This window comes from Silurus aristotelis, assembly GCF_946808225.1.
Source record: "Silurus aristotelis genome assembly, chromosome: 18".
Lineage (NCBI taxonomy): Eukaryota > Metazoa > Chordata > Actinopteri > Siluriformes > Siluridae > Silurus > Silurus aristotelis.
The window spans coordinates 13,723,531-13,738,474 of NC_139591.1; the positions used below are offsets into that span (position 1 = coordinate 13,723,531).

The window sequence follows — 14,944 nt, forward strand, 5'->3', positions numbered from 1 at the left end:
AGCATGTTATGTTTACTATTTTAAGAAGTATAATAGCTCCCTATGGTTATTGTTAAAAAAAAACTGAACATAAAATTTTTTAAATTACAAACTCTGTAGTTAAAATATTTGTAATCATCACTCTTTGATGACTTAAAACTATTTATTTGTATTCCAATGGCACTGGCAGTTTGAAGGAACGGCCATGTCTAAAAGAAGCACCATTAAAGATGTCCATGTTGGTCCATTGTCAAAGTCCCAAGTCGTCTATTCAAAGTGTTTTTGACCATATTGCTTGGTTTTCTATGAAGTACCAATGCTATGCAATTGAGAACCATCCTAAAAGGAAATAAATAAATAAAATTCAAGTTACACATTAATGAATCAATTTCTCTATTGAAAGAGCAAAGGAAAACAATTATATACCTTTCTTGATTGTCTTTCATTATGGCTATTACTGGGGAACTGGAACTGGTCGTGACCCTCTGCATTATTCTGGCCATCGTTGAGGCTGCAGAGAGAGTTACTATGCGAAGTGGAAGCCAGGACAGGACTTGGAGGCCCTTGGAAATAGCTTTGAGGTTTTCCAGATGAGAGTTCCAAACTTGCCACCATTAACTGTGACTCAGCCAGCAAGCGCTGCAAGCGAGATGTGGAAGAGGTGAACGCCTCCTGCTGCTGTAAGAAATGCACTGGAGGTTTGTTTCATTCAGCTCAACTGACTGTTTGTAGGAAGTCAAGATAATTGAGCATTAAATGTAAGTACAATTACAAAAATGATAAAATCTCTCTCACTTAAATACAGGTTTACACGTAATTCTTTAATTCTGTCGTGGTGGATCTGAAGCCTGAACACTGGGAGTGAGGGAGAAATGCACCCTGGATGGAACTACCTGTTTGTTTAGTGTTGTTTCTTCTACAAGTGTAGGACTCGTTGTCCTCCTCCGTGGTGATGGTGTAGAATGGTCCATGTACATCCAAGTCACATCCTCAGGACTGGACAAAAGAGTAAAAAAATCATTATTATTAATATCAATAAGGCAGCAGCATTAGTACTAATATGCACTGGAAAGGCTGTGGAAACACAAGAGAACTATTTTATAATAGAAATCTACTTGAAAAAATAATTTACACTTTTTACTCAATTTATTCGTTCTGACTGATGTCCCACCGAGAGGAATGTAGGTCATTTGGATTAACATCTACAAACAGTGCTCGGTATTCTGTCTCCACAGAGGTTTGTGATGGCTATGAAATCCATTAGGCTACTGCCTTATGCTCTGCTGGATCTCTGCTACAATCACAGCAGTGGGGTAAAGTGGGAGCATGCTCAGCTGAAGCCCCATCACCATTACTGCCTGGAATTTTTCAACTTGCACTTGTTTCTTTACTCCACAGCAGATTATTTTATCAGCTCCAAGTCCTCCTGATGGAGTAGCAGTGATTGTTTAGTATCACCCTTTGAGTAAGACTAGGCTTTTCCTATGCCACTCTTCTATACACTCTCCTATCCCTGTTTACCGATAGTTATAGTGTTCTAAAACACAGTACCCTCCTGCTACTTGCTATCCACTAGAACCAGAAATGTGTTTCAGTTAAAATGGCATAAATAAGTTAGATTTTATTTTAAATAAATGATTTAACTGTGATTTTCTCTTTGCCTTGCAGGTGATCTTTCGTACTGCATTAATGCCTCTTTGGTCGTCTCTAGGTTGAGTTTCAAGAGCTGTAGGTCATTCTGCTGGTGCTCACACACCTATGACATCAAACACACACACACACACACACACACACACACACACACACACACACACACACACACACACACACACACACACACACACACACACACACACACACACTTCAGTACTCTCTGATTTTAAGACCTTAGCACATCTATTTTGTACCAAATGTCTTGATATCTTGAGAGAACAAAAAGTAAATAAATGTGCTGAAATACATTTGAAAATATGCAGTGAAAAGTGAAAATATGCAGTAGGTAAGGAATAAAATTTTATCATTCATGCTGCTAAAAGGAACAAATAAACATCATGGTGCTTCGTATCCGACAATTACAAATTGCAAGCAAACCTTAAGGTATGAAGACAATTTGTACCTAGTATTAATCTGAAAACGTAATAGCCATACTTTTCCAAAAAAGTTTTCAAATAGGGCCAGACAAGTGATAAGATCAAGCCCATGGCTAACTGAGTCTCCTGAAGAGAAATGGATGAAACACTCGAGGAATGCCGAAAAACCGGATGACTGCGTAAGAATCGAGCGAAAGGGGAAGGGCAAAGACATTTTAAGAAACTCAGAACTGAAATTAAATCATTAAACAATCTTCACTAGCTCTTTTTTTCTGAACATGCTAATAAATATTTACTGTGACTTAAATGAAAATAGGAAAGCAAGTGAAAACCAAATAGTCTGCACCATGGCCAATTTGCACTCTACTCACTGCCGTTCATCATTATTAACCTTCAGTGAAAAAGTAGGAAATACCTGGCGCAGGCAGAGAAGCTCCGATTCTGTGCGCTCTTGTTTGGATCGGGCGAGCGCAAGTAACTCTTCCTTCCAACTTTCGCCCTGATCTACACAACACAAAGTGCAACGAAGCATCAACATTCTTTTCTAATCAGAAAGCCTAAAACATCAGGATTAATACATACATTTATGTGGCATAAATAGTGTAGAAAAAAATAAAACAACAATACAATTCAAATGAATGAACAGAACCACTAAAATGAATAAAACCCGCTTTGCCTTTGGAAATGAGAACAACAAGACACAAAATAGATCATTAATAACTACTGTAATTTCCGGACTATTAAGCGCACCCAAATATAAGCCGCACCCACTGAATTTTACAAAGAGTTTGATTTTTAACATAAATAAGCCGCACCTGTCTATAAGCCGTTGAAAGTAATGAAATTTACACAGGCTTTAACGAAAGACAGTGTCTGTTACACGGTGTAACAGGTGAAATATGTTGTGGCTCCTTTAAGAGCAGAGCGGCATTTTGGGAATAGCCTGCCGCCGCATTTTTTTCGGTATTACTGCATGTGTGCAAGACTGACGAATATGTCCTTATTATTTTCTGATGCTCATTTCTAAGTTTCTTTGACTAACCCGTAACGCTGTTGCCAAGAAAAATAAAAAAGCACGAGTTTTGGAAACCATGTCGCTCAGTTTTTTGCACGCAGGTAAAGGCAGCATGGAAAGACGAACTCCAAAGAGCACCTTTGGAAAAACACAGGAAAAATTCATAAATAAGCCGCTTCGTTGTTTAGGCCGCGGGGTTCAAAGCGTGGGAAAAAGTAGCGGCTTATAGTCCGGAAAATACGGAATTCCTTTCTATATATTTGTACCTGCGAGTGCTAGTTCTTTCCTTAGCAGCTGGTTCTCTTGTCTAAGCCGAATGAGCTCCTCTCGTTGTGTGTTGTTCTCTAGAGTCTTTTCTTGAAGCTCACCTGGTGAAAAAGGTCCCCCCACAAAAAAAAAACCCGTAAATTACATGGCTCAACATACATCTATATCACAAGGTTTCAGGACATTATAACAGATTATAGTCAAAGTTAAACACATAACATGATGCCCTCGCTTCAGAAACTAGGCCAAGTTTTCCAACATAACAAAGACCCCAAACACACTGCCAAGATGACCATTGCCTTGCTGAGGAAACTGAAGGTGATGGAGTGGCCAAGTATGTCTCCAGACATGAACTCTATTGAGCACCTGTGGGGCATCCTCAAGCGACAGGTAGAGAATCGCCCTGTGTCTAACATCCAGCAGCTCTGTAATGTCATTATGGAAGAGGATCCCAGCAACAACCTGTAAAGCGCTGGTGAAATCCATGCCCAGGAGGATTAAGGCAGTGCTATATAACAATGGTGCTCACACAAAATATTGACACTTTGGACACAGTTTTGACATGTTCACTTAGGGTGTAATCAGAGTTCAGGTACCTGGGGATCAACAGTGCGAAGTAATGGAGAGTGTATTAGAGAAGTGAAGAAAAGAGTGCAGGCAGGGTGGAGTGGGTGGAGAAGAGTGGCAGGAGTGATTTGCGATAGAAGGGTATCTGCAAGAGTGAAAGGAAAAGTTTATAGGAATGCGCTGAGATTTGCACTATAATATATATATATATATATATATATATATATATATATATATATATAGCCTTCATTAATCATAGATACTTTTAGTATATGTCTCAATTAGATTTGCACAGCCTTATCCTGATATTTTTGCAATTTTTTTGGTAGAATTGCCCAAGCACAATTTATTTATTTTATTAAAACTGTAATAGATACTATTTTTACCATTTAATTGGGCATTTTGATGTTTGGCCTCTCTGAAGCGCCGCTTGTACTCCTCTGTTTCCTGTAACATTTTGCTCTCACGAGACTGGAACTTCTTTAGCAATGACTCAGAATCTTGTAGCCGATCAGTCAGATCTAATATGCGATTTGTGGCTTCTGTCAAATCTTTGTCCTGAGTAAATACAGATATAAACAAGGAGAAACTGCAAACAAAATACACATTTCCCGTATTAGAGTAATAGAGAGCAAGAGATTGAGGAGTCACCTTCAGTTTGAGTATGGAGCTTAGCTCTTCCTCATGAACCTGAACTTGGCCAAGCTGGGATGAGAGAGTCATGATGCTCGAGTTCAGACTCCGATTCTTCTCCTTTGAAAAATTATCAGCATTTAAATTCAAAATAATTAAACAAAACACAGTTTAAAAATTAGCCAGCTATTAGTATAACAGTACATATAGTTATTGCGTTGACCATTTCAATATTAATTGCATTTAATCCATTTTAATAATAACCTTTAATAATGAAAAACCAATACAAGATCCACCTCTACTGCTAATAAATATCTACAGATATTACTAAATAAGGACAACACACAAAACAGTAACCTCCAGGTCTTGGTGGTGTTGGCTGCTATGCTCTTGTCTCTGGCTAAGCTCCTGCATCTGCTTGTGGATGCTGCTTAGCTCTGTGCGGCTGTCCTGCTCACGCATCTCCGCCTCCTTCAAACGTTTGCTAATGGCTCTGATAACCTGATTGCGCTTCTTCAGCTCATCTAGTGACAGAAACCAATTTTATATTATAGATCATTAGTGTCGTCTAAAATGGACATTTGGGTGCACCTCAGATTAGGATGGGTTTCCTCTTGAGTCTGGTTCCTCTCAAGGGTTCTTCCTTATGCCATCTTGGGGAGATTTTCATTGCCACAGTCCCCACCGGCTTGCTCCATCAGGGACAAACTTACACTTATAAATAACGCCTTAATCATTTGTATTACAACATCTGTGTAAAGCTGCTTTGAGACAATTTTCATTGTTGAAATCGCTATACAAATAAAATAACAATTTTGAAAAATGACAATTTTTTTTATAAATCTCCATATGACAGACAATATATTTAATCCAAAATTAGAACGCAAAAGGTTTGCCTTTGCCACCTCAAGCCATCTACAATATCAATTCCTTCATAATCTTTATGGTTTTTATTCTAGTCAAGATGGATTCATGGCATTGTTTTTAGACCTCAATTTTTATACATCTTATACAATATAAGAAAATGAAAACCATATCACACATGTATGGTTTTAATTTTCTTATATTGTTTAAAATATATATAAAAAAAAAATAATATAATGCTTTTTATATAGTAAATGTAAACTGCTTAGTTTGTAGTCATTGAGATACAAAAATGTGCATCATGGAAATTTGTGATTCAGATTAGTCAGTCAGTGGAGCACTGACTTTGGAACTGTTTCTGATTTTGATGCCTCAGGTGCTGCCACAGGTCTTTTTTTTAAGTTTTTATTGATCATCTTTCCCTTTCATCTTTTTTATGATATGGTGAACCTAATCTATTTCTTATTACATACTGTTTACTTTTTTCACTCTTGTACCATTTAGATTTTGTTCAAAACATTCTGGGAAGTGAATCGACTAGAATTGTGACATGACAGTCCAGTAAAGTTAAACCACTAGTAGGTCACAGGAACGACATTACCTGAAGACTGTGCTCAAAACTGGAATAATGTGAGTTCAGAAGTGAGGCGACAAATCAGCGCAAGCCTTTAATCTTGATCTGTTTAACTCTATGCTTTAATTGGCTTCTACATTACAGTTCTAACAATAGAAAGTAATATGAACTGCTCACCTTCAAGGCGTGCACACCTCTGCTCCAGAGTCAGTACTCTGTGTCGATCCTGCTCCCACGCCTGCAGTTGTCTGTGATGAGCTGCAGCCATGCTGTTGAGCTCCCGATCACGATCCTTCAGTTCTGCTACGAGGAGCTGCAGCTCTATCCGCTGTTTCTGGATGGTTGTGATCTCCAGATCACTTGCTTGAGTCTACCAGAAATGCATACAACCAACAGTTAGTAATTACTAGCGCAAGCATTTAGACTGTAAGCACCAAAAATACACCTGTCTCTTACCTGAGACCCCTGCATAGCTGAGGGAGGTGACTGATAATTGTTATAGATGTTATAGGTGCTCTTTGGAGTTCGTCTTTCCATGCTGCCTTTACCTGCGTGCAAAAAAGTTTTTTTTTTTTTTTTTTTTTAATCAGGGTTATTTTAAGAATGACAGTGATATTTACTGATACCACAGCACTGCTGAGTGCATGATCTTGACTAGTTCAAAAGCGTTGATTAATTTCTATAAAGGCAGCTCTAACATCTGTAATTTAAATGATTAATTAATGAATTAAGATGAATTAATAAACACACGAAAGCATTACAATAATATACATTGTTTCTAAAATATGCTACTATACTAACAACTTACTTTTACTGCACACAAGCCACACAAAAATAGTTAATAAATCAGAACAAACTTTATCAGAAATCAGTTAATATATATATATATATATATATATATATATATATATATATATATATATATATATATATATATATATATATATATATATATATATACACACACACACACACAATTGTTGGTCTGGAACCGTTTTCTGTATTAGTGGTTTGTGTAACAGTTATGGAGGGAGTCTCCAGTGTCAGGATGCCACTTTTTCTGTCTTCTTTAAATAGAAAAAACAGTTTTAAAGTCTTTCTGCAAAACTAAACTTAACTCTATACATATAGCAATCATAACATGCGACAATTATAACAAAAATGGGAATTGGTAAAGCGAGAGCAATAATACAGTTTGATATGTGACGGTGTTGAAAAACAATCCACATCACTTTACATTGAGAAACCTGACACAATCAAGTGGTTGGTGATTATAACATCACACCCCAAAATATTATATTCCAGAAGTCTGCTCTCTGCACATTTTGACACTACAAAAAGCCTTTAAAAAATCTTTAGAAAGCCTGTGTATCTTATTTTAACATGGTCAAACAGAACAAATAGATATATGATAAAATTAAAGCCTAATATTCAATTAGGCCTCGTTTTAACCTTCTACTTTTCTTTCATTACCATTTGTGCTCCCACATCCTTTAGGCTTATAATCGTCTTTTTTCTCTTTCTTCATCCATGTCGTCTTCATAAGCTGGAATTGTGGACTTGCACATTATCAGCTCCTGTCATTCATTCATTTCACTAACAACTCTCGTTATTGACATGTTCAGGTTCAGTCTCCCTCTCTCTCTCTCACTCACACACACACACACACAGTCTCTCTCTCTCAATGGTCTGAAATTCTGCTCATTTCAGGTTTAATAAAATCTTTAAGACTTTAACACCAAGCTACAGATTTTCAGTCCCAACAGAACCAAACTAACGGTTATAAACGTTCATAACTTTCTCTCGAAATCAAAATGTTGAAACCCAATTCAGACCTGCAGCAGCGACTCTTAATAATAAACTCTATTTGTTGTCTGTTCTATTTTTTAAGATCTACAGTTTATATAGTCGGTGTAAAAGCTCATTATATAGGTCATATATTGGCATTAAAATCAGGAACAATTATATTACATGTGTTTCTCTGTTAAAAAACGTTAACTCGCTCTTTTACTAGGCAAACGGTATTTTATTAAAACTTTTGAAATTCATCGTTTCGACCAGAACCTCTTGTGGTCAACCTAAATATTGCTTGTTCTAAAATCTAACTAATAAAATCATTTTAAGCGTATTTAGAGTTTATGGCTTTTTTTCCTACTTTTTTAAAAGATATTTTTTAGATTTAATCCTAGCATTTATTTTGATTAAGAATATAAAGTTGTTACATATTCAAACAACGTGTCAGGCATTTCTGTTAACAGCCAACGTTGCCTTGTTTCGCGTCTGCGCAGGAGCTACTGGTAAGACCCCAACGCCAAACCAGGCTGTAGAGGTGTGCTCAAGCTGTAAAACATTTAGTATATTTACTCAAACGGGGGAAAAAAATATCTCACTTAAAACGCTTCACGTAATAATGCTCAAGATTTTACTGGCAAGAAAAGAATTGTGAGGAAGGTCCAGAGGTATGCGTTGTCACACCTTTATGTTGTGCTAAATTGTGTTAAAGCTGTTGCTTTGCTAGCAGCCGTGGCTAATGAATGGGTGGAAATTTTCTCCATAGAGATGGAGACTGGGGCTGAATCCCAAATGGGTTCCTGCTGCCAAGATTTAGTTCATGTATTCATCGGATTGGGATTGAGCCTAGTTTACTGCAGAACAATGTGTATGACTTGCGTGTTTATTTTCATCGGGGCGGTTATGTGTCCCCTCTCATGCTACACTGACACACTGTTTTGCTGAGAGACTGTTGGCCCTGATGGCAGCTGAGAGATCTGAGAGATCTTATCACCGTTATGACAGAATAACATGTCTGGGTTTGCTTTATCATCTGGATCTGCGTTCGATCTCCTGTTATTATGACATTGTAATTCTCTTATAGTATAAAATAACATTCCAGATCTTATGTCTGTCATTTCATTTAACCAATTTCATCATTAGGAAGAACCACTAAGCTTGGGTTTCCAACCAAGGAAATAAATGTATTTGTTTTCTTTGCTTAAATTGGTCCTGACACTTACATGTCCAGGGTAGGGTTTTTTTTTTCCAGGACTAACACACCATTTTAATCTGATCACACCATGTTAACCATGTTGACCTTAAATATTTTTTGCTCCAAATGTCCTAGAAATAATCAACATGTCTGCTATTGAGACTGCCGAGTCAGGCTCTCCGGAAAATAAAGCGGATCGGGCTGATGGAGACATGAAGTACCCCCTGAAAGTGCTTTACTGTGGAGGTAACCATCAACCACACCAGAGCTCCTGATAAAATGCTGCTCTCTGTCTACTCTCTGTTTGGAGTTTTGTTTTCTTTCTTTCATTCAGGCTTCTTTCCTTGATTTAGTAGGTGAATTGATGTCTCTAAATTGCCTCTAGATTTGAAAGAACATTATGCCCAGGCATCTCATCCAGGGTGTATTCTTTTTATGCCTGATGTTCCTGAGACTGGTCATATCTGATATAGAAATGATGATTGTTTATGAGGTTTTTTCATATATATGTTACGGTATATATTTTATTTTAAGAGAAGTTTGATTGTGAAAAAAAGACTTAACTATATGTCTTTTTCTTTGCAGTATGCTCTTTGCCATCTGAGGTAGGACCACATACAAGTGCATTAGTTGTCATTTGTTATTATTATAATTATGAGATTAAGTTCACATTTATCTTGGGTCTAATGGAACGTTTAGATAATGTTATTATTATTTTTTAATTTTTTGCAGTAAATGTTCAAACTGTGTCATCTTTTTCTTTCTTTCTTTCTTTTTTTTTTTTTTTTTTTTTTTTTTTTGCAATCTGCAGTACTGTGAGTACATGCCTGAGCCAGCGAAATGCAGACAGTGGCTAGAGAAAAATTTCCCAGACATGTTTGCTAGAATGACTATGGGTAAGCGCTGGCATCACTCCTGACACGAGTCATGTAGGCACTACACAATTTATATTATAACTTGTACAGTTTTATGTGTTGTGTGGGCAACAAAGGAAAGACTGAGTGTTTGTGGCCGCAGGGAATGTGCCCAAGCAGGAAACAGGAGGAGGAGGTGGTGGAGGTGGAGGTGGAGCAGGTGCAGAGGTGCCACCTGCTGGAGAGGAAGAAGAGAAGAAGAAGCAGAAGAGAGGTGCTGTTTCAATTGTTTTTCATTTTTTATTATTGTTTTTGTTTAGGGCATTAACAATAAGCTGTAGTGCATCGTAAGAATGTAGGCATTACCTGTCTGTCTGTCTCTGTCTGTCTGTCTGTCTGTCTGTCTATCTATCTATCTATCTATCTATCTATCTATCTATCTATCTATCTATCTATCTATCTATCTATCTATCTAAATAAATAAATATTAGGGGTGTCCCTGACTACGGACTTATGTAGTCTAATCAGTCAGATTTGAGATGTGTGTGTGTGTGTCAGCCAGTAAATTGCACTATCGATGCACTGAAAAACAATCCATTCATTTACTGAATTCAATTACACCAGAATATTCCAGACACTTATACCCGTTTCTATTCCTGCTGCCAAAATACTCCTGTGTCGGTCATAGATCATGGAAAGTAAAACTTAAAACTATTACAGGGATGTTTATTTATGCACAGTAATAATAATTATTTAAAGCATTTTTTTTATTTACAACATTATTATAATAGTCTGTATATTCACTTGTTGGCAGAAAACTTGTAGTTCTATCGGGCTCCTCCTATCCAAACATCGAAGGAAAACATTTATTTGTCTCACATTAAATGAATGAAATAAAATTGAATTAATGGAAAATTGTAATTAATTAAATATAATTATAAAGGTATGATCTACTTAACTTTTCTGCTTATTTCAGCATACTTTAACAAATGTCTTCATTCCTTCCATCCTTCATTTATTCCCTCTGTCCTTTTAAGAGAAATCCTTAAAGCTGGACATAAAACGCTAAAGAATTCCTAGCACTAGTTCCTGGTTAGAGGCTAACTCTAGCGCTGTGGGTTCTTTAGCGTTTTTATGCTTTTAAAATAATAATACAATTTTTTTTTGTTTTGTTTTTTTGTTTAAATTAAGGGCTTTTTTGCTTTTCATTTGGGTTACACATAAAAAAAAATCTGTTTATTTTCACTATTTATAATATATAGACTTTCCTTCCTTGCTATGTGTTTCATCCAACAATAGAATTTAACTATTTATTCAAATAATTGGAATATGGGGTAATAAAAGTTAATGATTAATAGTATATTATTAATTTGGAGTACCTGCTGTTATATACAGTGGGTACGGAAAGTATTCAGACCCCCTTAAATTTTTCACTTTTTGTTATATTGCAGCCATTTGCTAAAATCATTTAAGTTCATTTATTTTCCTCATGAATGTACACACAGCTCCCCATACTGACAGAAAAACACAGAATTGTTGACCTTTTTGCAGATTTATTAAAAAAGAAAAACTGAAATATCACATGGTCCTAAGTATTCAGACCCTTTGCTGTGACACTCATATATTTAACTCAGGTGCTCTCCATTTCTTCTGATCATCCTTGAGATGGTTCTACACCTTCATTTGAGTCCAGAAATTTTTTTATTATACTGATTGGACTTGATTAGGAAAGCCACACACCTGTTTATATAAGACCTTACAGATCACAATGCATGTCAGAGCAAATGAGAATCATTAAGGTCAAAGGAACTGCCTGAAGAGCTCAGAGACAGAATTGTGGCAAGGCACAGATCTGGCCAAGGTTCCAAAAAAATTTCTGCAGCACTAAAGGTTCCTAAGAGCACAGTGGCCTCCGTAATCCTTAAATGGAAGACGTTTGGGACGACCAGAACCCTTCCTAGAGCTGGCCGTCCGGCCAAACTGAGCTATCGGGGGAGAAGAGCCTTGGTGAGAGAGGTAAAGAAGAACCCAAAGATCACTGTGGCTGAGCTCCAGAGATGCAGTCGGGAGATGGGAGAAAGTTTTAGAAAGTCAACCATCACTGCAGCCCTTCACCAGTGGGGCTTTATAGCAGAGTGGCCCGACGGAAGCCTCTCCTCAGTGCAGGACACATGAAAACCCGCATGGAGTTCTCCAAGATGGTGAGAAATAAGATTCTCTGGTCTGATGAGACCAAGATAGAACTTTTTGGCCTTAATTCTAAGCGGTATGTGTGGAGAAAACCAGGCACTGCTCATCACTTGTCCAATACAGTCTCAACAGTGAAGCATGGTGGTGGCAGCATAATGCTGTGTGGGTGTTTTTCAGCTTCAGGGACAGGACGACTGGTTGCAATCAAGGGAAAGATGAATGCGGCCAAGGACAGGGATATCCTGGACGAAAACCTTCTCCAGAGTGCTTTGGACCTCAGACTGGGCTGAAGGTTTACCTTCCAACAAGACAATGACCCTAAGCACACAGCTAAAATAACGAAGGAGTGGCTTCACAACAACTCCGTGACTGTTCTTAAATGGCCCAGCCAGAGCCCTGACTTAAACCCAATTGAGCATCACTGGAGAGACCTAAAAATAGCTGTCCACCAACGTTTACCGTCCAACCTGACAGAACTGGAGAGGATCTGCAAGGAGGAATGGCAGAGGATCCCCAAATCCAGGTGTGAAAGACTTGTTGCATCTTTCCCAAAAAGACTCCTGGCTGTATTAGATCAAAAGGGGGCTTCTACTAAATACTGAGCAAAGGGTCTGAATACTTAGGACCATGTGTTATTTCAGTTTTTCTTTTTTAATAAATCTGCAACAGTGTCAACAATTCTGTGTTTTTCTGTCAGTATGGGGTGCTATGTGTACATTCATGAGGAAAAGAAATGAACTTAAATGATTTTAGCAAATGGCTGCAAAATAAAAAAGAGTGAAAAATTTAAGGGGGTCTGAATACTTTCCGTACCCACTGTATATATGAGATCTGTGGTCCTGACTGTGGTTACTTATCGCTTACTGTGGTTACTGATTGTAAATCTGACCTGATGTTCAAATGTGGTTTCAGGTGGCAGAGGTCAAATCAAACAGAAAAAGAAGACCGTTCCTCAGAAAGTAACGATAGCAAAAATCCCACGCGCTAAGAAAAAATATGTCACACGGGTGTGCGGCTTGGCCACCTTTGGTAAGATGTTGCACTTGATCTTTTTCTTCTGAATTAAAATTCGCTTTTTAAAATTTTTTTATAATGCTAATTATCAGTGAAGCGAAAAAAAAACTGGTACTAACTATTGCCTTGTTTTGTTTGTTCTTTTTAGACATCGATCTTAAAGAGGCTCAGAGATTCTTTGCTCAGAAATTCTCCTGCGGTGCCTCTGTGACAGCAGAGGACGAAATCATCATTCAGGGAGACTTTACCGATGACATCATTGACGTCATCCAGGAGAAGTGGCCTGAGGTAATGTTTTAAATTCCATTTATTAGGTTCATCGCCATGATATTTGATTATAGTGTAGATTCTATTTTATTCCTTTATTCTGTTTTTAAATTGGAATTTTTTTTATCCCTTTTTGTATTTTTCATTTTATTTTATACCCCGTCACGGACAAGTGAAATTAGTCGGGTAATTAAGATTTACTTTGTGCCAGAGCTGTCAAATTAATGAGCCTGAGTATTACATTAAAACCCATCTCTCCCCCCCCCCCCCCCCCCACAGGTGGATGACGACAGCATTGACGACCTCGGAGAAGTCAAGAAATAAAAATCCGATGTGCACTTTTACTGAAATCAGACGTGACACGACACAAAAGAAAAACCCCACCATGGCCAAATGTTAACATCAAATTGTTTTATATCTATTTTATTTACTGTATAGAACACGGTGGACTCGGCCACACCCTTGGCGCTTTTTTTTTTTGTCTCCCCCTCAGTTCTAGATAGCTGCTTGTTCTCTTGTTTGCCAAAGGTCTGGTATGATGTGAATATCTCAACACTTTGCTCAATCAAACTGCAAGCTAATAATAAATTCCAGGCTCGCTGGCTTGTTCTTCTTTCTACATTCTTTTTGAGATGACCAGGTGTTTTCTATGTATTAATTAGAGGGCAAAGGATAAACACGTGCTGTAAATATCTGTAGCAATTATGTTGGGTCCCTTTAACCCCTTGTTATGCCAATAAGGGAAATGGGAAAAGAAAGATGCAGTTTTTTAAGGTAGCGAATACTTTTGTGCAGAAGGAATCTCAGGATTCTTATAGGCTTGAAACATTATTGCTGCTCTTTTCTTACACCATGACTCGAATCTCCAATTTCAAACATGGTATAACAAAGTTTGCCATTTTAAAATAGCACTATAAAAGCCTCTGCCAGGGTCATACATGAAATTTACATATACATGAATTCATATTTCAGACAAACAAATAGAAGGTAAAGTCAAGTTTATTTCTATAGTACTTTTCACAACAGACATTGTCTCAAAGCAGCTTTACGGAAATCAACAGTGAAGGTGAATGGTGTGCATTTATCCCTGATGAGCAGCCGTAGCGACTGTGGCAAGGAAAAACTCCCTTAGATGTTATGAGGAAGAAACCTTGAGAGGAACCAGACTCAAAAGGGGAACCCATCCTCATTTGGGTGACATCAAGAGTTTGAACATAGATCTTTTAACAATACGGAACACTGGAGAGTGAGAACTGACGAGTACAGGAGTATAAGATTATAAGTAAATGTTCTTTCTACAGTCTTTGGTATAAAAGTAGGAGCTACTGAGCTCAACATTTGTGATCATCACAGATCCAGCAAAAAGCTTCTCCATGCCAGAGCCTTTAAACACTCCCAGAGGTCCAATGTCAAAACTTCACACATGTAGTGGGATCCAATTGGCACTGGTACGTCTCTAGATGGTTCAGGATGTTTGCGAGTTCGGCATCTACTTTTTTAAAAGTCCATATTCTTCACGAGGTGGGACGTGACTGGAGCTGGTAAATTGTTCTTTTGTAGTGAGTGTCGTAGATCAGTGGTCTCCAACCCACGGTCCGTTGGTCAATTGGTACTGGGCCGCACAGAAAGAGTACATAACTAACC

General features: G+C 37.7%; 2 protein-coding genes and 1 long non-coding RNA gene across 6 annotated transcripts; 1 reads left to right on the forward strand and 2 right to left on the reverse strand.

Moving 5' to 3' along the window:
* Positions 1-177: 177 nt before the first annotated feature.
* ccdc62 (coiled-coil domain containing 62) lies at positions 178-8,058 on the reverse strand. Of its 3 annotated transcripts, none has more exons than XM_083569362.1 (12): positions 7,463-8,058; positions 6,446-6,537; positions 6,167-6,359; positions 4,909-5,075; positions 4,570-4,671; positions 4,305-4,476; positions 3,351-3,452; positions 2,485-2,573; positions 1,641-1,735; positions 873-975; positions 406-657; positions 178-318 (listed from the first exon to the last, which is right to left on the reverse strand). In XM_083569362.1, the coding sequence occupies exons 1-12, from the start codon at positions 7,530-7,532 to the stop codon at positions 283-285; spliced, it is 1,473 nt and encodes a 490-aa protein (XP_083425488.1). In that variant the 5' UTR covers positions 7,533-8,058; the 3' UTR covers positions 178-282. The 3 variants fall into 3 exon arrangements, with proteins under 3 accessions (XP_083425488.1, XP_083425489.1, XP_083425487.1); XM_083569363.1 differs by having other exon boundaries at positions 406-618; positions 7,463-8,041; XM_083569361.1 differs by having other exon boundaries at positions 406-654; positions 7,463-8,041.
* A 207-nt stretch (positions 8,059-8,265) lies between these two features.
* Positions 8,266-13,902, forward strand: denr (density-regulated protein). Of its 2 annotated transcripts, none has more exons than XM_083569390.1 (8): positions 8,266-8,318; positions 9,111-9,221; positions 9,561-9,580; positions 9,787-9,871; positions 9,993-10,103; positions 12,932-13,048; positions 13,182-13,321; positions 13,580-13,902. In XM_083569390.1, exons 2-8 carry the CDS (start codon positions 9,122-9,124, stop codon positions 13,622-13,624), a joined length of 618 nt encoding a protein of 205 aa, XP_083425516.1. In that variant the 5' UTR covers positions 8,266-8,318; positions 9,111-9,121; the 3' UTR covers positions 13,625-13,902. The 2 variants fall into 2 exon arrangements, with proteins under 2 accessions (XP_083425516.1, XP_083425515.1); XM_083569389.1 differs by having other exon boundaries at positions 8,272-8,448.
* Positions 13,903-14,380: 478 nt separating this feature from the next.
* On the reverse strand, positions 14,381-14,847 carry LOC310741496. Its single transcript, XR_014537973.1, has 2 exons — positions 14,717-14,847; positions 14,381-14,666 (listed from the first exon to the last, which is right to left on the reverse strand). It is a non-coding gene; the product is annotated as an uncharacterized lncRNA (long non-coding RNA).
* Positions 14,848-14,944: the final 97 nt, after the last annotated feature.

Coding starts and splice junctions, on each gene's coding strand:
- ccdc62 (XM_083569362.1), bottom strand. CDS start 7,532: ATGAAGACGACATGGATGAAGAAAGAGAAAAAAGACGATTATAAGCCT. Junction 4,477..4,569: donor GCTCCATACTCAAACTGAAG/GTGACTCCTCAA, acceptor GTATTTACTCAG/GACAAAGATTTGACAGAAGC. Junction 319..405: donor ATGAAAGACAATCAAGAAAG/GTATATAATTGT, acceptor ATTTCCTTTTAG/GATGGTTCTCAATTGCATAG.
- denr (XM_083569390.1), top strand. CDS start 9,122: ATGTCTGCTATTGAGACTGCCGAGTCAGGCTCTCCGGAAAATAAAGCG. Junction 9,222..9,560: donor GAAAGTGCTTTACTGTGGAG/GTAACCATCAAC, acceptor TTTTCTTTGCAG/TATGCTCTTTGCCATCTGAG. Junction 13,322..13,579: donor TCCAGGAGAAGTGGCCTGAG/GTAATGTTTTAA, acceptor CCCCCCCCACAG/GTGGATGACGACAGCATTGA.